Here is a 22058-nt window from a genome sequence, read left to right on the forward strand (position 1 = left end):
GCATCAGTCCCTTCCAGTGAATATTCAAATTTGATTTCCTTTAGGATTGACTAGTTTGTTCTCCTTGCAGCCCCAGGGACTCTCAAGAGTCTTCCACAGCGCCACACTTTGAAAGCATCAATTCTTCGGGGCTCATGGAGAAGAAAACGGCAACCCACTCCAGTATTCTTGCCTGGAGGATCCCATGGATGGAGGACTCTTGTAGGCTGCAGTCCATGGGGTCGCAAAGAGTCAGACACGACTGAGGGACTTCACTTTTTTTTTTTTTTTTCAGGCTTCTTTATCGTCAAGCTCTCACAACTGTACATGACTACTGGAAAAATCATAGCTTTGACAATACAGATATTTTTTTGGCAAAATGATGTCTTTGCCTTTTAAAACACTGTCTAGGTTTGTCAATGCTTTTCTTCCTAGAAGCAATCATCTTTTAATTTCATGGCTGCAATGATCATTTGTAGTGCTTTTGGAGCCCAAGAAAGTTAAATCTGTCACTGTTTCCACTTTCTCCCCATCTCTTTGCATGAAGTGATGGGACTGGATGCCATGATCTTAGTTTTTGAATGTTGAGTTTTAAGCCAGCTTTTTCACTCTCTTCTTTCATCCTCATCAAGAGATTCTTTATTTCTTTAGACTTTTAGTTCCTCACTTTCTGTTACTAGAGTGGTACCTTCTGCATGTATGAGGTTGTTGATATTTCTTCCGGCAATCTTGCTTTCAGCTTGTGATTCATCCAGCCTGACATTTTGCCTGCTGCACTCCTGATGTAAGTGAAATAAACAGGGTGACAGTATACAGCCATGACATACTCCTTTCCCAACTTCAAACCAGTCTGTTGTTTCATTTCCATTTCTAACTGTTGCTTCTTGACCTGCATACAGGTTTCTTAGAAGGCAGGTAAGGTGGTCTGGTATTTCCATCTTGTTAAGAATTTTCCACAGTTTGTTGTGACCCACACAGTCAAAGGCTTTAGCATGGTCAATGAAGCAGAAGTAGATGTTTTTATGGAATTCCCTGTTTTTTCCTATGATAAAATGGATGTTGGTAATTTGATCTCTGATTCCTCTGCCTTTTCTAAATCCCATTTGTACATCTGGAAGTCCTTCATGCAGGTACTGTTGAAGCCCAGCTTGAAGGATTTTGAGCATTACCTTGCTAACAATGAACTTTAAAAGCTGCATACAGACATGGAATAATTAACAGTGAAGCAACCCTGACCACAGAAGAGAGGAGGAAAGGGAAGGTGGTTAATGGATTGGAAGGTAGACAAAATGAAACCTGCCTTCTCCTTACTGAGACAGAAAAACTGCTTTTCTATTAATAACAAGAGAAATTAGTTGAGAATATAAGCTCAGTTCCCTTCTCTGTCATGTCTAGCTCATAGAAGAGAAGTCTTGCCCTTTGTGCAACTATTGCTTCATTTAGCTCACTTCCTGATGTGAATCTCAAGTACACATGCTCTCTGGGATGCCCTGGACTCCTCTTTGTTCTCATTTTCAAAATATCAGTGTGGCTATATAAATTCCTGGTGTCTCCCTTAGCTCCCTACACCATCCTTCATATCACCTCCACACTTGTGATTGCATGTATACTATGTTATAGAGAAAGAAAGGGAACACATCTCTCTTGTGTATTGTGTGCCAGTGCTCATCACAAGACCTGGCACTATGTTGGCAAACGATATGTGTTTTTTGTTGAAGGGTTTGAGAAGAGGAACTGGAAGCAGCACAGATGAAAACTACCCTATTTGACTTGTTCTGCACACCCAACCTAGGTAAGAGGATTTGCTCCTGTTCTTTGTGAGGTGAGCGTCATACGGTACATGACAATATTCAAAGAGTGGGGACATGTATCTAATCTATGTATTTCAAAGTTCATAACAGTGTTGTGAGAAGACATTGATTTGGAGATAAAGGTGAGGAAAACACATCATATAAGACTCACATGGAACTGATTACATTGTGTAGAATTCCTTATTCATATTACACTGTCAGTCTCGTCACTGGAGACTGATGTAGAGAACTTCCCTCACAGTACAGATTTTGTCATTTAATATTCTTCATTTTTCTTTGAATTTTAGTTGAAGCAAATCTCGTGCATGAAGTCATGAATAGAGAATATGTACATGTCAATGACTATTTCAATAATTAAAATGTAACCAAAGTCCTGATCAAGATAGAAAAATTTGAAACCCTCAGAAGATCCTCTCATTTATATCCTGTATCACACTAATAGCCACCACCACCACAGCCTCACTCTCATTTCCTTCTCAGTGTCATGTTCTGTGTACTGTCCTGATCTCCATCACTGTATCACAGTTTAGTCTGATCTTAACCTTCACATAATGTAAATGGTAAGAAGATTCTGTGAAAACCTCTTTTCCTCATGCTCATTCATGAAGATCCATCCATTCTGTTGATGTAGCAGTAGGATGTTCTCCTTGCTAGTGATTTAGTTTTCATAAGATGAATACTTATGGGAACATAAGATGAATAAGATGAATACTAATGGAAACTTAAGGAGTTCAGACCATGGACTCCTTATTGCAAAATTCAGACTTAAATTGAAGAAAGTAGGGAAAATCACTAGACCATTCAGGTATGACCTAAATCAAATCCTTTATGATTATACAGTGGAAGTGAGAAATAGATTACAGGGATTAGATCTGATAGACAGAGCACCTGAAGAACTATGGACAGAAGTTCATGACATTGTACAGGAGGCAGTGATCAAGACCATCCTGCACCCCTCCACCCGCCCCCCCCCCCAAAAAAAAATAGAAATGCAAAAAGGCAAAATGGCTGTCTGAGGAGGCCTTACAAATAGCTGAGAAAAGAAGAGAAGTGAAAGGCAAAGGAGAAAAGGAAAGATAAACCCATTTGAATGCAGAGTTCCAAAGAATAGCAAGGAGAGATAAGAAAGCCTTCCTCAGTGATCAATGTAAAGAAATAGAGGAAAACAATAGGATGAGAAAGACTAGAGATCTCTTCAAGAAAATTAGAGATAACAAGGGAGCATTTCAGGCAAAGATGGGCACAATAAAGGACAGAAATGGTATGGACCTAACAGAAGCAGAAGATATTAAGAAGAGGTGGCAAGAATACACAGAAGAACTATACAAAAAAGATCTTCATGACCAAGATAATCATGATGGTGTGATCACTCACCTAGAGCCAGACATCTTGGAATGTGAAGTCAGATGGGCCTTAGGAAGCATCACTACAAACAAAACTAGGGGAGGTATTGGAATTCCAGTTGAGCTATTTCAAATGCTAAAAGATGATGCTGTGAAATTGCTGCAGTCAATATGGCAGCAAATTTGGAAAACTCAGCAGTGGCCACAGGACTGGAAAAGATCAGTTTTCATTCCAATCCCAAAGAAAGGCAATGCTAGAGAATGCTCAAACTACCACACAATTGTACTCATCTCACATGCTAGCAAAATAATGCTCAAAATTCTCCAAGCCAGGCTTCAGCAATACCTGAACCTCGAACTTCCAGGTGTTCAAGCTGGATTTAGCAGAGGAAGAGGAACCAGAGATTAAATTGCCAGTATCCGTTGGATCATTGAAAAAGCAAGAGAGTTCCAGAAAAACATGTACTTCTGCTTTATTGACTATGCCAAAGCCTTTCTGTGGATCACAAAAACTGTGGAAAATTCTTCAAGAAATGGGAATACCAGGCTACCTGATCTGCTTCCTGAGAAATCTGTATGCAGGTCAGGAAGCAACAGTTAGAACTGGACATGGAACAACAGACTGGTTCCAAATTGGGAAAGGAGTACATCAAGGTTGTATATTATCACCCTGCTTATTTAACTTTCACGCAGAGTACATCATGCAAAATGCCAGACTGGATGAAGCAAAAGTTGGAATCAAGATTGCTGGGAGAAATATCAATAACCTTAGATATGTAGATGACACCACCCTTCTGGCAGAAAGGGAAGAAGAACTAAAGAACCTCTTGATGAAAGTGAAATAGGAGAGTAAAAAACTTGGCTTAAAACTCAACATTCAAAAAACTAAGATCATGGCATCCAGTCCCATCACTTCATGACAAATAGATGGGGAAACAATGGAAACAATGACAGACTTTATTTCTGGGGGCTCCAAAATCACTGCAGATGGTGACTGCAGCCATGAAATTAAAAGACACTTGCTTCTTGGAAGAAAAACTATGACGAAACTAGACAGCATATTAAAAAGCAGACATTCCTTTGCTGACAAAGATCCATCTTGTCAAAGCTGTGTTTTTTCCAGTACTCATGTATGGATGTGAGAGTTGGACTATAACGAAAGCTGAGTCCCAAAGAATTGATGCTTTTGAACTGTGGTGTTAGAGAAGACTCTTGAGAGTCCTTTGGACTGCAAGAAGCTCCAACCAGTCCATCCTAAAGGAAATCAGTCCTGAATATTCATTGGAAGGACTGGTGCTGAAGCTGAAACTCCAATACTTTGGTCACCTGATGCAAAGAACTGACTCATTGGAAAAGACCCTGATACTGGGAAAGATTGAAGGCAGGAGGAGAAGGGGACAACAGAGCATAAGATGGTTGGATGACATCACTGACTCAATGGACATGAGTTTGAGTAAACTCTGGGAGTTGGTGATGGACAGGGAGGCCTGGCCTGCTGCAGTCCATGGGGTCGCAAATAGTCGGACTTGACTGATTGACTGAACTGAGGGCATATCCTAGTGGACCCCGTTTGCATTTAATTGTATTGTGCTTTTTCACCTTTTCAGTATTCACTCAGAGACTTATGTTTCTGAATCATAGACAAAGTACAAGGAAAAAGCTGAGATAATGTTCAAGAGTGGCCTTGCTTGCAATTGCTCTGATCTGTGGTGTTTCGTCTGTTGCAATATCTAAGTGTAGCTCTCTCTGGGTGTAGTAGATCATTAAAGTGGACCTCTTCCCTTAGATGCTTTCTGGGTAAAATGTAGACCACCCATTGGAAAGCTTTGATTCCATTTCTGATGGTGCAAGTTTGCTTTCCCGTATCCTTACACTTTCTCTTAGTCCTAAGAAATCAGAAATGAAGTTTAAGTTTCCCAGAATTGTGTTAGATTCTAGGAAACTGTGCTCCTAGATCAAGGTGACACAGATGTCTCTTTCCAGCTTCAATCACTATTTGAGAAAAGAGAAATTCTTCTCTCTGTTGTGATTGAGATGCAAGAAGTCAACAGAATAATGAAACCCACCCTTTCATCTGAAACTCATAATTTTGGCTTTGTATAAAGATACCACAGTGGAGAGATTTTGAGAATATACATGCAACATAATTCTGGAATCCTTCCAAATTGGAGAGACTTGAGCCTCCAAGTTATAATCACAGACTTATAGAAAATCAAAATATGACACCCAAGTTTCACTGTGGCCTACATGAGAGTTCTGATATTATGTTTTTTGTCTCATCAAATCTCTGTATCCACAGGAACAAGTTAAGTCCTTTGTATGTTACATACACATGACAAGGGGCTCCCCTGATAGCTCAGTTGGTAAAGAGTCCACCTGCAATGCAGGAGACCCCAGTTCGATTCCTGGGTCAGGAAGCTCCATTGGAGAAGGGATAGGCTACCCATTCCAGTATGCTTGGGCTTCCTTTGTGGCTCAGCTGGTAAAGAATCCGCCTGCAATGTGGGAGACCTGGGTTCAATCCCTGGGTTATGAAGATCCCCTGGAGAAGGGAACGGCTACCCATTCCAGTATTCTGGCTTGGAGAATTCCATTGACTGTATAGTCCAGGGGTCGTGAAGAGTTGGACATGACTGAGTGATTTTCACTTTCACTTTTCATACACAAGTGTTTGAGGAACTACAAATTGAGTAGAACTCTTGACATAATGTCAACTGTTTTTGGCAGCATTAGAGCATATTGGCTTTTTAAAACTATACCACGTTGTCTTGTATATGAATGTCTATTGCAGTGTACCCCCAACCACAATGAGAATTGTTATTACTTTTGAGTCTGTTCTTTTTAAAATGAAATATTATTTTTTCAGATTTGTTGTGTCTTAAATTGCTATTAACTTTTCCTATATGGATTAGCCATCACACTTGAAATACAGTTTTTTCCCATTGAATCATATATTTTGTTATTTAAAAATTTTTATATTGGAGTATTGTTGATACAGCCTTCCCTTTTGGCTCAGACGGTAAAGCGTCTGCCTACAATGTGGGAGACATGGGTTCGATCCCTGGGTCGGAAAGTTCCCTTGGAGAAGGAAATGGCAACCTACTCCAGTATTCTTGCTTGGAAAATCCCTTGGATGAGGAGCCCAGTAGGCTACAGTCCATGGGGTCGCAAAGAGTCAGACACGACTGAGCGACTTCACTTCACTTCATAGTTGATTTATAGTGTTGTATTATTTTCTGCTTCACAGCACAGCGAATTAGTTATACATACAGATATATCCAATCTTTTTAAGATTCTTTACCCTTCTAGATCATTACAGATTATTGAGTAGAGTTCCCTGTGGTATAGAGTAAGTCCTTATTAGTTACCTGTTTTATATTTTGTAGTATGTATATGGGGCTTCCCTGGTAGTTCAGCTGGTAAAGAATTCTCCTGCAATGCAAGAGACCCCGGTTCAATTCCTGGATTGGGAAGATCCCTTGGAGAAGGGATAGACCACCCACTCCAGCATTCCTACATGCAGAATCTCCATGGACAGAGGAGCCTGGGTGGCTACAGTCCATGGGGTCATCTAGCTGGACACAACTGAGCAACTAAGTACAGCACAACACAGTGTGTATATGAACCTATTTACAAAACAGAAATTGAGTCGCAGACGTAGAAACCAGTCTTATGGTTACTGGGGTAAAGAAGGGGAGGGGTAAATTGAGAGATTGGGAGTATAGTTTTTAACTTGTAGTGATTTTATTAAATGCATACACATTTGAAGTTGCTTATACTTCAATTTTGATGTCTTAAAATACTAAAATTATATATGCTAATTGTTGAAAATATGAAGAGAGAAAATCCAAAGAGAAAGTAATAGTCATTTAAATCCCGCCATTAAAAAAAGTCACTATTATCATTTCAATGATTGTATTTTCAAAGATTGCTTCCCAGGTGGCGCTAGTGGTAAAGAACCAACCTGCGAATACAGGAGATGTAAGAGATGTGGGTTCGATCCCTGGGTCAGGAAGGTCCCTGGAGAAAGAAATGGCAACCTGCTCCAGTATTCTCGCCTGGAAAAGTCCATGGACAGAGGAGCCTGGTGGGCTACAGTCCATGGGATCGCAAAGAGTCAGGCACGACTGAGCTCACACACACAAGATATTCAAGGATTACATAAGCTTTCTTTTGAAGGAGATTTATGATGTCAAATGTATTATGTTAAGCATATACATATTGGATATCTGTTTCCGGATTTCTTTCAATGGCCATTTACATATGACATAGTGCTCTGATTTTTGCAAATTTTTTTGAAGTTCACCATATGCTGTTCCATGTATCAACCAGTCAGATCCTAATTCCATGGTGTTTCTTTGTTTCTGAATCTGAATCATCCTGTCTATTAATAGTTTATTGATAAATTCAAAACTTTTAAACTACTTCCCCCCAAATCGAACTGTTCATGAAATTACATGTTCCAACAAAGTATATGATAAAGTGCAAATTAATATAATGATTGTAAATGAGATACATTTTCCAGTATATTTTCTTGCTAGTTTGTGAATAAAAAGGAAAATTCATATTTGTTCTTTGTATTTTTCTTTTCTTCACCAATAACTCCTTAAAACTTTGTCACTTTTATGTAGAAATCTTTTTCATTTACTTTCCTTGAAAATTTTTTCCTGGGAAAACAAGAAACAACCAGTCAACCAACCAATAAGTAAATGAAAAACAACCTTTAAAAAAGAAAATGTGAAAATAGGTTTGTGTGCCCTCCATACATAAGTACAAATTGATCCTCTCCATCATCTTTTTTAATTCAATAAAATCTATGGGATTGACACTTATGCTGGAATAGGCTCTGCTGACTGTGGAGATCCTAGAAAGTTGCTACTATCATTTGGTCTCTTTAGAGGTCTGGCCAGTGATGGAAGAAAGGCTGAAAGAGGTGAACTGAAAATCCTAAGGGAGTTCCCCGTTTGTTACGGGTTGAATCATGTCTCTCCTAAAATTCATGTGTTCAAGTTATAACTCTTAGTACCTCAAATGTAAGATTGCCATATTCGGAAACAGGGAAGTTGCAGATAAAATGAATTAAGATGAGGTCATATTGGGCTAGGATGGGCCCCTAATCCAATTAGACTGGTGTCTTTACACAAAGGGAACATCGGGACACAGAAGTGTGCAGGGAGATGCCATGTGAAAATTGGAGTTATGCTGCCACAAGCAAAGAAACTATAGAAATGTAAGAGAGACCTGGAACAGACCCTTCCCTAGAGCCTATAGTGGGGACTTGGCCCTGCCAACAACTACAGCTCAGACTTCCAGCCTATATAATTGTGAGACAATAAATTTCTGTTATTTAAGGAGCTCAGTTTGAGTCACTTCATTATGGAAGCTGTAGGTCAGTAATGGTCTTCCTAGGTGGGGCAGTGGTAAAGAATCTACCTGCCAATGCAGAAGACACAAGAATTTGGAGTTCATTCCCTGGGTCAGAAAGATCTCCTGGAGTAGGAAATGGCAACCTATCACAGTATTCCTGTGTGAAAAATTCCATTGACAGAGGAGTCTGGTGGGCTACAGTCCATGGGGTTGCAAAGAGTTGGACATGACTGAGTGACCGAACATTTTTCTTATTTACAAATATTTTTTACCAGTTTCTTATTTTCCTTATCCTCAATATTTCCATTATTTATGGCAGCAAAATTGCCTAGTCTTATAGGCACCAATATAATATTTATCTCTCTAGTATCTTTTTAAAGAGAAACTTTAATTTTTATGGATCTGAAGACCATGAAATATGATCAGAAATGTATGTCTCTCATGAGGGCAGGTAAGATGTGCCCTAAGATATTAGTAGAGCTAATATCTTCTCTTCAGCGCTAAAACTACCAAAGAGAACAGGGCAGAAGGGATCTCTGCAGTCTAGATTGAAACTCACAGTGAATAGAAATGACCTCACCACTCATGAAGGCAATGGCCCAAGATGGGAGTATCCCTGGCAAGGTTCAGCCTCCCCAGTGATCTGAGGGACCCACGTGGTGTGTTGCCTTTCTCACCCACAGATCCAAAGCACACAGTCCCTCCCAGGGGATGGTTAGAAGGTTTACTCACTTATTTTCCACATCCTGGATGGTGTCAGGCAGAGGCAGATTTCTAGTTTCAGGTAGGAGAAGGAGAACAGGAACAGCAATGATGGGACACACTCCATAGATGATCCAGGGCAGAGTGGGTAGATACACCACTAGGGTCATCAGCAGGGGAGCCAGTGCTGCCCCACACCTGTTGGCCAACAAATCTAATCCTGCAGCTTTTGCTCTGAGGGGAAATGACAATATATAATAATCCAGTTAAATTCTGGACTTTAATTCATGATCTATTATTTTGACTTTATTTTGAACCAGAAAACCCCTCAAGTATTAAATCATGAGCTTGATGAAAACGTCTTGCTTTTGTCATTTGCTCTGTGATTTGCTAGATGTCTTTGTCAAGGTCAATATGAATTACTCTTTAAACAGAGTGTTACATACTGTGACTAGTCTGACAAATCTTCTAAAAAGTTAAGAGAGGATGCATTGAAGTACTGCTTAGCATGGTACATGGCACAAAGTCAGCATTTGCAGTAATTTTGGTTATAATTATTTTTAAAGCACTATTACAAATACTGACAATTGCTTTATAATAACAGATCTTATTATGTTTATTCTCTTGAATAAGCACCAATTAGCTGGGAAAGTTCTCTTCTGGGCCCTGGCAGAGTATTCATAAACTCATACCTGACAATCGTGGGGAGGAGTTCACTTTGGTGAACAGAAAAACAGGTGTGAGAGGCAGCAGCACAGCCGATTCCCACACTTGCCAAAATCACACGCAGGATCTGCATATCTGGAGACGAGAAGATCAGTGAGATTAAAAAATCTGGGCTGAAGGAATCAACACCCACAAAATTTAGTCAGTAAAAAAACTCTATAGGCTGTTTGTATTTCTTAAATATATTGTAGATTTACCTCTGGGCTTTCTATCCTGTTCCAGTGATTTATATTTCTGTTTTGTGCCTGTACCATACTGTGTTGTTTACCATAGCTTTGTAGTGTAGTCTTAATTCAGGGATCCTGATTCCTTGAGCTCCATTTTTCTTACTCCAGGTTGCTTTGGCTATTGGGAGTTCTTTGTGGTTCCATACAGATTTTTTTGTTCTAGTTCTTTGAAAATGCCATTGGCAATTTAATGGGAATTGTATTGAATCTGTAGATTGCTTTGGGTAGGATAGAAAGTACAGACATAAACTCATGAACTATGGTTACCTAAACTTTGACAAAGGAGGAAGGAAAATATAATGGAGAAAAGACAACCTCTTCAATATTTGGTGCTGGGAAACCTGGACAGCTACACGAAAAAGAATGGAATGTAAACATTTCTTAACCCTATTAAAAAAATAAACTCAAAATGGATAAAAGTCCTAACTGTAAGGCCAGACAGTATAAAACTCTTAGAGGAAAACACAGGCAGAACACTCTTTGACATAAATGGCAGCAAGATCCCCTAGCTGCACCTTATAGAGTAATGAAAATAAAAATGAAAACAAATAAATGGGACCTAATTAAACTTAAAAGTTTTGCACAGCAAAGGAAACCACAGACAAGATGAAAAGACAACTTTCAGAATCTGAGAAAATAATTGCAAATGAAGCAACTGACAAGGGATTAATCTCCAAAATATACAAACAGCTCATGCAGCTCAATATAAAAGAAACCCAAACAACACAATAAAAAACGAGTGGAAGACCTAAATAGATATTTCTCCAAAGAAGACATAAACATAGAGATGGCCAAAACAAACACATGAAAAGACGCTCAACATTGCTCATTATTAGAGAAATGCAAATCAAAACTATGATGGAATATCACCTCACACCAGTCATACTGGCCATCAACAAAAAAATCTATAAGCAATAAATGCTGGAGGATGTGTGGAGAAAAGGAAATCCTCTTGCACTGTTGATGGGAATATAAATTGATACAACCACTATAGAGAACTGTATGGAGGTTCTGTGAAGAACTAAAAATAGAACTACCAAGTGCATGCACGCGCAGTTCCTTCAGTTGTGTCCGACTCTTTGCAACCCTATGGACTGTAGTCCACTGGGCTCCTCTGTCCCTGGGATTTTCCTGGCAAGAATACTGGAGTGGATTGCCATGTCCTCCTCTGGGGGATCTTCCTGACCCAGGAGTTAAACCAGAGTTTCCTGCATTGCAGGTGGGTTCTTTACCAGCTGAACTACCAGGGTAGCCCCATCATATCTGGTACTGAGCCAAAACAGAGGGAGTGACCATACTCTGTTTTCATCTGGGATATAATTGCAAGATCTCACCCCTCCATCCTTGTTATTAAAAGTGTGAATGGCGACTGAATAAGTCCTGTCCTAGAGGAACTGTCAGGACTAATGGTACCAGTTTATAGACAACTTTCATTATGTAAGATGATAAATAGATGTCTGAACTGCCACTTGCTGATCTCTGGTTCTTTTTCTAAAATCTTATTAGAATTTCTCATAAACTCTTTGATTGGTTTGGGTAGGGCTTAGCCTTTAATTGGGCTTCCCTGGTGCCTCACTTGGTGAAGAATCCACCTACAATGCAGGAGAGCCTTGTTCTATCCCTGGGTCGGGAAAATCCCCTGGAGAAGGAAATGGTAACCCACTCCAGTATTCTTGCTGGAAAGTTCCATGGACAGAGGACAGGGGAGCCTTATGGACCACAACATGGGGTTGCAAGAGTCAGACATGATTTAACAACTAAACGACCACCTGCTCCATAGACAGAGTGTGGGCTGTCTCTGAAGGCAAGAGTTTCAGTCTCAGGGTTTGGGGTCATGGTCTCTGATAGGGCACTGCACTGGGAGAAATACGTTCCATAGACAGAATGCTGTCTGATCTACCTTAAAAGGCCCTGAGGTGTGGGGGTGGTTCATTTCTTTTTTTTCTTTCTTTTTAATTGAGACCATTCTTCACTGCTGGCTCCAGACAGTATGACCCAACACAATCCATGGTGGTTTGAAAAAGACACTTCCTTTCCCCAAATTCCAATCTTCTCTCACCTTGAGGCACAAACATGTTGATCAAAATGGAAAGTCCCACCAGGAACATGAAAAACATCTGGGTTGGTCGACGGCCCACATTGTTCAGTGGGTAAAGTGCAAGACATCGGACTGAGATAGTGAGAGCTCCAAAGATTACCTGGAACAGGAAAATATTGCTTCCAAAGTGCTGTAGATTGACGATAATGCCAAAAAAGGGTATTGTGCCTGCAAATCTGTAGTGAACAAAAGAAGACCCAAGCCATAGATTAGAGCCCATTGCTGTCATTGATGATTATGTTGACCCAGGCAGCCAATGGTCAAGGTTAAAGAATAAAGGCCCAGTCTGATTTCTGTAATACTTCATTTTAAGGTGATAAAGATACAATAAAAGATTATGTGTCTGTATATGAAAGTGACACTCCCTCTTGTCATTTTTTTTCTGAGTCCCTAAGCATAGAGTTGACAATGACAGGAATACATAATCTGGCCCAGTCCACCAAAGTGAATGGTTTAGAGAAATTGAATACAGAATGATTAAAACTTATAAATTGGAGAAGGATTTCTTTTTGTGTGTTGTCTGCATAAATGTACGTATGTGTGTATGAATTCTGTGAGTCCTCCCTCTCGTCCCCCAACACCAGTACTGAGAAGAATTCCCTTTTTCTCAACTATGATTGAAGTTGCAAAGAGACTACCAGCATCTCCTTGACCTGGGAGCAGTGTCCTGGGGTCTAACAGAATTCTGGGGAATTTAAACTTTGTATCTGATTTCTTAGCACCAAGGGAAAATGGAAGAATTCAGAAAGCAAATGTGCACCAACTGTACCATCAGAAATGTAGTGAAATGTTGCCACAGGGGATCTACATCTTACACAGAAAGCATCTAGACATGAGCCCACTTTAAAGATCTACTACAACCAGAGAGAGCTACACTTAGAACTTACAACAAGAAATACCACAGATCACAGCAATTTTAAGCAAGGTCTTTCTTGATCATTATCTATACTTTTTTCTTCCATTCTGATTGTGTAGGATTCCAGAACATAAATCTGTGTTTCCTAGTGAGTAAAGAAATGTTGAAACAGCACAATGCATTTAAATGCAGGCATCTACTAAGATATGTCTGGAAAGAAGTAAATTGTTCAGCTTAGTAGTTACTTCTTAAGATTGGCAGTGGGTATGTATTTTCCAGTGGCTGATATGTGTGTAAGTCTTCAAAAATTAAAGTTTCTCCTCCTGACTCTATCAAAGTTAGTAGTTACATCTCGTCAAGAAATAATGAACAAGATTTGCTACAGAAGCAAATCTTGTTCTAGCACACAAACTGTATCCAAAAAGGAAACAAATAAAGCCCACCAAGTTTGAAGTACATACAGACATTGCAGTGTATTCATGTAATAGAAACTAGAACACTGGGGAGAACAGTTTACCAGGTTTACAGGTACAAGCAACAGAGTGGGTGAATCTTCATGAATGAGCCTGAAGAAAGGAGACCTGTCACAGAATGCTTCTGTCATTTATTATGTGAAGGTTAAGATCAGGCACCACTCATCTGTAGTGATGGAGATCGGAACAGTGCACAGTTCAGGGCAGTGAGGAGGAGATGAGAGTGGGGTCGTGGTGGAGGTGGTGGTGGTTATATGGGTTACATGAGCAGAACTCCTGGGAAATTAGGACTGTTCTATCTTGATTTGTATGTTGGGTACATTATTAGACATTGAAATATTCATTGATCTGTATTTATTTGTGATCTCTTCACATTACAGTGTGCCAGATTTGCTTCAATTAAAATTCAAAGAATAAATGAAGAAAATTAAGTGCCAAAATCTGTACTGTGAGGGAAGTTCTCAACCTCAATCTCCAATGAAGAGACTGACAGTGTGAGATGACTGAACTGTCATTGTAAAATCAGTTCCACATGAGTCTTACTTGGCCTATTTCCTTCATCTTTTAAATGCAAATATGTATATTGCCATATGTGAAATAGGTCACCAGTCCAGGTTCAATGCATGAGACAGTGCGCTTAGGGCCGGTGCACTGCGTGACCCTGAGGGATGGGTTGGGGAGGGATGTGGGAGGGGGGTTCAGGATGGGGGACACATGTACACCCATGGCTGATTCATGTCAATGTATGGCAAAAACCACTACAATATTGTAAAGTAATTAGCCTCCAATTAAAATAAATAAATTAATTTAAAAAATGCAAGTATGCCCTTTCTCTCACGATACTGTTATAACATTTAAAATAAACAAATTCATGTTTCTTCTCACATGCACTATGTGTAGCCTACCTCACAAGGGACAGGAGATAGATCCTTTTTCGCAGGTTGGGTGTGCGGAACAAGTCAAACATAGTTGTTTTAGTCTGTGCTGTCTCCAGCTCCTCCTGCATGGTCGCTCTCAAACCCTTCAACAACAACAAACATGTAGCATTTGCTAACATAGTGCCAGGAATTGTGATGTGCGCTGGCACACAAGAGGACAAGACATATGTGTTCTCTTTCTTTCTAGTATATCGTATTGTATACACAATCACATGTGAACATGAAATGAAGGAAGTTGTAGGGAGTTAAGGGAGACTTCAGGAAATTAAATGCTAAAGTGCTATTTTGAAGAAGAGGCCATAGATGGAGGTAGGGTGACTCAAGAGTAGAAAAGTTTTAGATTCAGAGGAAGTGAGCTAAAGGATACTCCTATATGTATCCCTGAATCCCCATCAGTGTTCACCTAATCTGTCACAACATTGTTAATCAGCAATAGTCCAAGACAAAATAAAGTTTAAAAAAGAAAGAAGTAGCTGCACAGTGCTCAAAGCTTCTTTTATATTAGATTCCCATGAAAGATTAGGGAATTTTCATTCTCAACTAGCTGTCCTTGTTAGAAAAGCAGCTTGTCTATCTCAAGAAGGAGAAGGCAGGTCAGTTTATGATTTCCCTTCAACCAAGTAACCATATTCCCTTCCCTTTCCCACTGACCTCCAAGTTCAGGATTTCTTCAGCGTTCTTCATTCCATTTCTGTGTGCAACTATTTTAAGTTCCTTTAAGCCCTTATCTGGTTTACTGGTGATAATCAGCCATCGAGAAGATTCCACCAGCCACCTGATGAAAAATGAGCACACAAGTGCAGTCAATTGTGCTCAGCCGCTCAGTCCTGTCTGACTCCTTGAGACCCCAAAGACTGTAGCCTGCCAGGCTCCTCTGTTTATGGGATTTTCCTGAAAAGAAAACTGGAGTGGATTGCCATTTCCTTCTCTAGGGGATCTTCCTATCCCAGGGATCGAACCCACATCTCTTGCGTTGTCTTCTGCATTGGCAGGCAGAATCTTTACCACTAGCACCACCTGGGAGGCCATTGATTATTTGTCACATGTCAATTGATAAGAGCTGTGTTTTGCTATCCATCTAAAATATAACACTTCACTTGTTGGATGAGTTAGTTAGTGTTAGCTGCTCCGTCGTGTACCACTCTTTGTGACCCCACTGACTGTAGCTCACCAGGATCCACGGAATTCTCCAGGCAAGAATACTGGAGTGGGTTGCTATTCCCTTCTCCAGGTGATCTTCCTGATCCAGGGACTGAACCCAGTCTGCATTGTAGGCAGATTCTTTACTGTCTGAGCCACCAGGGAATATGAGAAAATCCAGATCTATTATACAAATACTAGGAGACTATGAGACTAACCACTCCATGACAGTGCACTTGGAAGTTGTACTACTAGTAAGGAACACAGACTTTGGAGTCAAATTGCCTCTCTGCTTACTCACTAGGAGAATTTACAAGAAGCTTGACAAACTTAATCTTGAGAGTCCCTCACATGATAATTTCCTTTCACCGTGGCATGGGACAAACAACTTTTTGCACATGATATATATTTACAGTATCTATTTCTTTAAAAAAGAAGCCTCCATAATGTCAGCTTAAAGCCTAACAATGACTACAATTACTCCTGCTACTACTAGTTATGTTGATAACTAATTATCCAGTTACTAATACCAATTAATAACAAATTTCTTCTTTACATCTGCCTCAGTTTTCTCACTAATAACATGGGTACAGTAGTGCTAGCTTCCTTGTAGTGTTGTTACAAATATAGAATGACTTAACAGATGAGTCTGACATGGATTATACTGTCCTCTCTCTCTGAACTCATCTCGTTCTATAAAACCTGCAGTCATCTCCTTGTCTTCTCCTAAATCTGATTTTTCCTAGATTGGTTTTAGTGTGGGAATGAAGTTATCCATTAATAATTATTTATTAAAGTTATTTAAGGGAAGAAGGAGTGCTGAATTCATAATGTAAATCATCTAATTTGCATGCAAATTTAACTAGTGGAAAATCTTGTTGCTAGTTTGTGAAACAGCTCTTTGAATAAATTTTCTGCATCTTTTTCATCCAATTCCATCTGCAACAGAGCAAATCACTGAAAGCTTTTCTGTGACCTGATTCATTCCAAAGCCAAATAGAATTAAAAGTATATCTTTTTTTATAGAAAAAATTGAGTCTGTATTTTATATTAAGGAAAATAATATTGGAATAGCTCTATGACCTTTATATTGGGAAAGACTTAGGAACCAGATGGCAGAAAATACCCAGAACTCACAGGCAGAAAGATTATTGTTACTCCATGTTATGTTTCTCAAAACTCAAATTGCCCAGAATGAACAGGTGAGAGACATGGATTTCAGGTCCAAACAATAAGAATGTGCCGGGGAATAAGAAAATCAATATATCCAAATTCAATGTGCATTTTATCCCAGATTTCCTTAAGAGAGAGAGAGAACACTTCATACCTTGAGGAGAGAAAGAAGACAAAGAAAGGTACAGACAACACCAGCTGCAGGGTGCGCCATTCTCGAAAGACAAAAGCCAGTCCTCCCAGCATCATCTGTCCAATACTAAGGGCACAGTATATCAATGTTAATACCATGCCTTTCGACTGGGATCTTGTCCACTCTATAACTGAAAGATATTAAAACAGTGTTATCATGTCAAATAAGTGTGAAATTTCAAGCTCAAATTCAAGGCTAAGAAGATGGATTAGATCAGAATTGTTGACTTACTTAGAAAACAGTTGTTTGTTATTATGACTGCAATGGAACAGCCCGACAAGAAGCGTAGTAAGCAGTAAATGAAGATGTTGGGAGCGAAGGATGTACAGGTCCCAGAGATGGGAAGTTGGAGTAAACACCACTTGAGAATCAGCTTTCGCCCAAACCTACAACACAGTCAGCTTAGGTGATGTGAGTAATGATAATTTATGGTAACAAATTAAGAAAGCAAAAACATACTCTATAACTTTAACAAGAGAATCATGTACCTGAAAGCTTGAGTAAACAAGAGCTAAATCAACAATGCAAATCTCCAAAAAGCAACAATCTTTGACTATATGCTAATAATACAAAAACTTCATCATATAACCACCAGATGCCTCTGACACCATATAAAAGAAACTGTGCATCTGTGTCTTTATTTCTTCTTTGCAAATAGGTTCATCTCTACCATTTTTCTAGATTCCATATATGTGTTAATTTATGATATTTGTTTTTCTCTTTTTGACTTTCTTCCCTGGTGTTCCAGTGGTTAGGACTCCATGCTTTCACTGCTGAAGGCATGAGTTCTGTTCCTGATCCAGGAGCTAAAATCCTGCAAGCCATGTGGCATGGCCAAAAATAAAAATAACCTCACAGAAGAAACCATGGTGTTGGAAATTGTAACACTTTTGTAAGCAGTCATGTATTAGCCTGTGTTTAACCTGGTGTATAGTCTCTTAAGTGTCTGAAACATAAGAGAGCTAAAAGTGTACTTGGGTCTCAAGGACCACACAGGCAAGGCTAAACGGATGCAAAAGATCAGTGGAATAATGCATGAAAGTTGTTGAAGGGTTAGGTAACAGTCACTCTTTGTTGAATCTGATTTTATTGGCCTAAAGCAATATACTTTTCTAGAACAGAATGTAAGAGGACCATAATTCAGCCAGAGGCTGTTATATAAATATCTCAGATGAAAGAATTACCTAAGATGGAGAATGAAGGAAAAAGAAGGTGAAAAACAAATAAGGAAAAGTGAATTCTCTGTTTTATTGGGCATCAAGAAAAGAAGGCCTTAAAATACATGCATCCCAATGTTCATTGCAACTCTATTTACAATAGCCAGAGCATGAAAGCAATCGAATTGTTCATTGATGAATGAATGGATAAAGAAGATGGGGTACATATCTACAATGGAATATAATTCAGCCATAAAACAGAATGAAATACTGAATAAAATGTCAGAGGAGGAAAGATGTCATATGGCATTCCTTATATGCAGAATCTAAAAAGAAATGATAGAAATGAACTTATTTACAAATCAGAAACAGACTCACAGACTTAAAGAACAAACTTATAGTTGTCAGGAAGGAAGGGATAGTTTGGGCATACCAAATGAGGATCTCAAAACATTGAAAAGCCTTTTGACATAATACAATACCCTTTCATGATAAAAAATACTCAATTCGGTGGTATAGAAGGAATATAACTCAACACAATAAATGTGATATAGACAATCCTTCAGAGAACATCATACTCAGCAGAGACAGTTTGAAAGATTTTCCTTTAAGTTCAGGGAAGAAAAAGTGCCCACTCACACCAGTTCTATCAATACAATTCTGGAAGTGCTAGTTAGGGATATCAGGCAAGATAAAGAAGAAAAATGAAACCATACTGGAAAGGAAGAATTTTATTTTCCTTGATACAGATAATATGAACTTATATATATTAATAGAAAATCCTAAAGATTCAACCAAACAACTTGCTAGAACCAATCTACAAATTCAGTAAACTGCAAGATACAAAAATCAACATATGAAGTTAAATGCATTTATATACACCAAGAATGCAATGTCTGAGAAATTTAAAAGGTAGCAATTCCATTTACTATAGCATCAAAATTATAAAATAAGTATCAGTTTCATGAAGGAGATGAAATACATAGACACTACAGCAAGACTTTGATGAAAGAACTTGGAGAAGACACAAATAAATGGAAAGATAACCCATGTACATGGATTGGAAGAATTAGTATTGTTTAAATGGCTATATTATCCAAAGCCATCTATAGATTCAATGCGATCTCTATCAAAATTCCAATGGTAATCTTCCCCACTATCAGCATCAAGGGTATATGAGAAATCTCTGTACTTTCTGTTCAATTTTGCTATGAACATAAAACTACTCTAAGAAATAAAGTTTACTAAATAAAAAGTCTTGGGGTTTGAGTTCGGACTCTGCAGCTTACTAATTTAAATGTCCCGGGCTAATTAACTTATTAGACATTGTAAACTGCTGATACAAGTGGTATTTACTTCCCATGCTTGCCAAAAGATTGCAATGAAAAAAATTCCAATGGCATTTTTCACAGAAATAGCAAAAGCTATTCTAAAATTTATGTGAAATCATACATGTTCCCAAATAGCCAAAGCAATTATGACAACGAAGATACAAGCTTAGAAGCATTACACTTTTGATTTCAAAGTATACCATAAAGCTACAGTAATAAAAAGATTATGGTACTGGCATAAAGATGGACAGATATAATAATGCTCTTATCATGATTCCAGAAATTAATTCTTCAGATATCACATTTGACAAAGGAGCCAGTAATATTCTTTTCAATAATGATGCTGAGAAACTGGGTAATCACATGCAGAAGGATGAACTTTGATCCCTATTCATACCATTCAAAAATTCATTTAAGATGGATTAATGGCTTAAACTCCAGTACTTTGGCCACCTCATGAGAAGAGTTGACTCATTGGAAAAGATTCTGATGCTGGGAGGGATTGGGGGCAGGAGGAGAAGGGGATGACAGAGGATGAGATGGCTGGATGGCATCACTGACTCGATGGACGTGAGTCTGAGTGAACTCTGAGAGTTGGTGATGGACAGGAAGGCCTGGAGTGCTGCAATTCATGGGGTCACAAAGAGTCGGACACAACTGAGCGACTGAACTGAACTGAACTGAATGACTTAAACATTACCCGGAAACAGTAAACTCCTGGGAGAAAGCATGAGGAAAAAGCTCTTTGACTCCGGGATTGACAGCAGTGTTTTGGATACAATGTCCATCCAAATGGTGTGAGGCTCTATCTCATTGTTGTTTTGGTTTTTCTAGCAAAGTAATGCTCAAAATTCTCCAAGCTAGGTTTCAACAGTACATGAACCGTGAACTTCCAGATGTTCAAGCTGGATTTAGCAGAGGAAGAAGAACAGAGATCAAATTGCCAACATCCATTGGATCATAGAAAAAGCAAGAGAGTTCCAGAAAAACATTTATTTCTGCTTTATTGATTATGTCAAACCCTTTGACATGTGTGGATCACTAGAAACTGTGGAAAATTCTTAAAGAGATGGGCATACCAGACCACCTTACCTGCCTCTTGAGAAATCTGTATGCAGGTCAAGAAGCAACAGTTAGAACCAAACATGGAACAACGGACTGATTCCAAATTGGGAAAAGAGTACGTCAAGGCTGTATATTGTCACCCTGGTTATTTAACTTATATGCAGAGTACATCATGCGAAATGCCAGGCTGGAAGAAGCACAAGCCGGAATCAAGATTGCCAGGAGAAATATCAATAACCTCAGATACGCAGGTGACACCACCCTTACGGTAGAAAGCAAAGATGAACTAAAGAGCTTCTTGATTAAAGTGAAAGTGGAGAGTGAAAAAGCTGGCTTAAAACTCAACATTTAAAAAACTAAGACCATGGCATCCAGTCCCATTGCTTCATGGCAAGTAGATGGGGAAAAAATAAAAACAGTGACAGACTTTATTTTTGGGGGCTCCAAAATCACTGCAGATGGTGACTGTAGCCATGAAATTAAAAGACACTTGCCCCTTGGAAGAAAAGCTATGACCAACCTAGACAGCATATTAAAAAGCAGAGACATTACTTTGCCAACAAATTCCCATTTAGTGAAAGCTATGGTTCTTCCAGTAGTCGTGTATGGACGTGAGAGTTGGACTATAAAGAAAGCTGAGTGCTGAAGAATTGATGCTTTTAAACTGTGGTGTTGGAGGAGACTCTTGAGAGTCCCTTGGACTGCAAGGAGATCAAACCAGTCGATCCTAAAGGCAATCAGTCTTGAATATTCATTGGAAGGCCACCTGCTGTGAAGAACTGATTCATTGTAAAAGACTGATGCTGGGAAAGATTGAAGGCAGGAGAAGGGGACGACAGAGGATGAGATGGTTGGATGACATCACTGACTCGATGGACATCAGTTTGAGCAAGCTTCGGGAGTTGGTGATGGACAGGGAAGCCTGGTGTGCTGCAGTCCACCAGGTCACAAAAAGTTGGACACGACTGAGTGACTGAACTGAACTGATGATCAGTGATGTTAAGTATCTCTTCATATACCTGTTGACTATTTCTTTGTCTTTTTTTGAAGAACTATCTACTGAGCTCCTTTGCCCAATTTTAGCAACAGATTATTTATGTTTTTTTCAAATGGTTGTAGTAATTCCCTGTACATTTTGGGTATAACTCTTTATCTGATACATGGCTTTCAAATATTTTTCTCTCATTCTACATATTTCCTTTTTATTTTGTCAATCATTTCTTTTGCTATGCAGCAGACTTGTTTTGACATAGTCTCCCTTTCCTATTTGTGCTTTTGATGCCAGTGCTCATAAACTTTTTACCTATGTCAGTTTAAAATCCTTAGCTTAGCTACAATGTTATCTCTTCACCTAATTTTCCACTCTCAGCTCCTATCATAACTCACACAGACACACAAACCTAGACACCTATGACTCTATGTCCATCTAAACTCTCAATCAGCATTTTATTATGAATAGTCATAAAAGGCTCAGTCAGT

General features: G+C 39.1%; 1 protein-coding gene across 2 annotated transcripts in view; it reads right to left on the reverse strand.

Moving 5' to 3' along the window:
* Positions 1-6458: 6458 nt before the first annotated feature.
* Positions 6459-22058, reverse strand: part of LOC526757 (solute carrier family 22 member 10) — a 36458-nt gene continuing 20858 nt past the window's right edge. The window contains exons 3-10 of one of the 2 annotated variants that reach the window (XM_002699300.6): positions 17258-17412; positions 16988-17156; positions 15172-15295; positions 14488-14603; positions 12215-12429; positions 9895-10003; positions 9233-9436; positions 6459-7800 (exon numbers count right to left, since the gene is read on the reverse strand). In XM_002699300.6, the coding sequence (XP_002699346.2) occupies positions 7740-7800; positions 9233-9436; positions 9895-10003; positions 12215-12429; positions 14488-14603; positions 15172-15295; positions 16988-17156; positions 17258-17412 (1153 nt within the window). In that variant the 3' untranslated portion in view covers positions 6459-7739. The remainder of the gene's footprint in view (positions 7801-9232; positions 9437-9894; positions 10004-12214; positions 12430-14487; positions 14604-15171; positions 15296-16987; positions 17157-17257; positions 17413-22058) is intronic. The other variant, XM_059883087.1, reaches the window with a different exon arrangement.

The sequence above is a fragment of the Bos taurus genome, chromosome 29, assembly GCF_002263795.3.
Source record: "Bos taurus isolate L1 Dominette 01449 registration number 42190680 breed Hereford chromosome 29, ARS-UCD2.0, whole genome shotgun sequence".
Lineage (NCBI taxonomy): Eukaryota > Metazoa > Chordata > Mammalia > Artiodactyla > Bovidae > Bos > Bos taurus.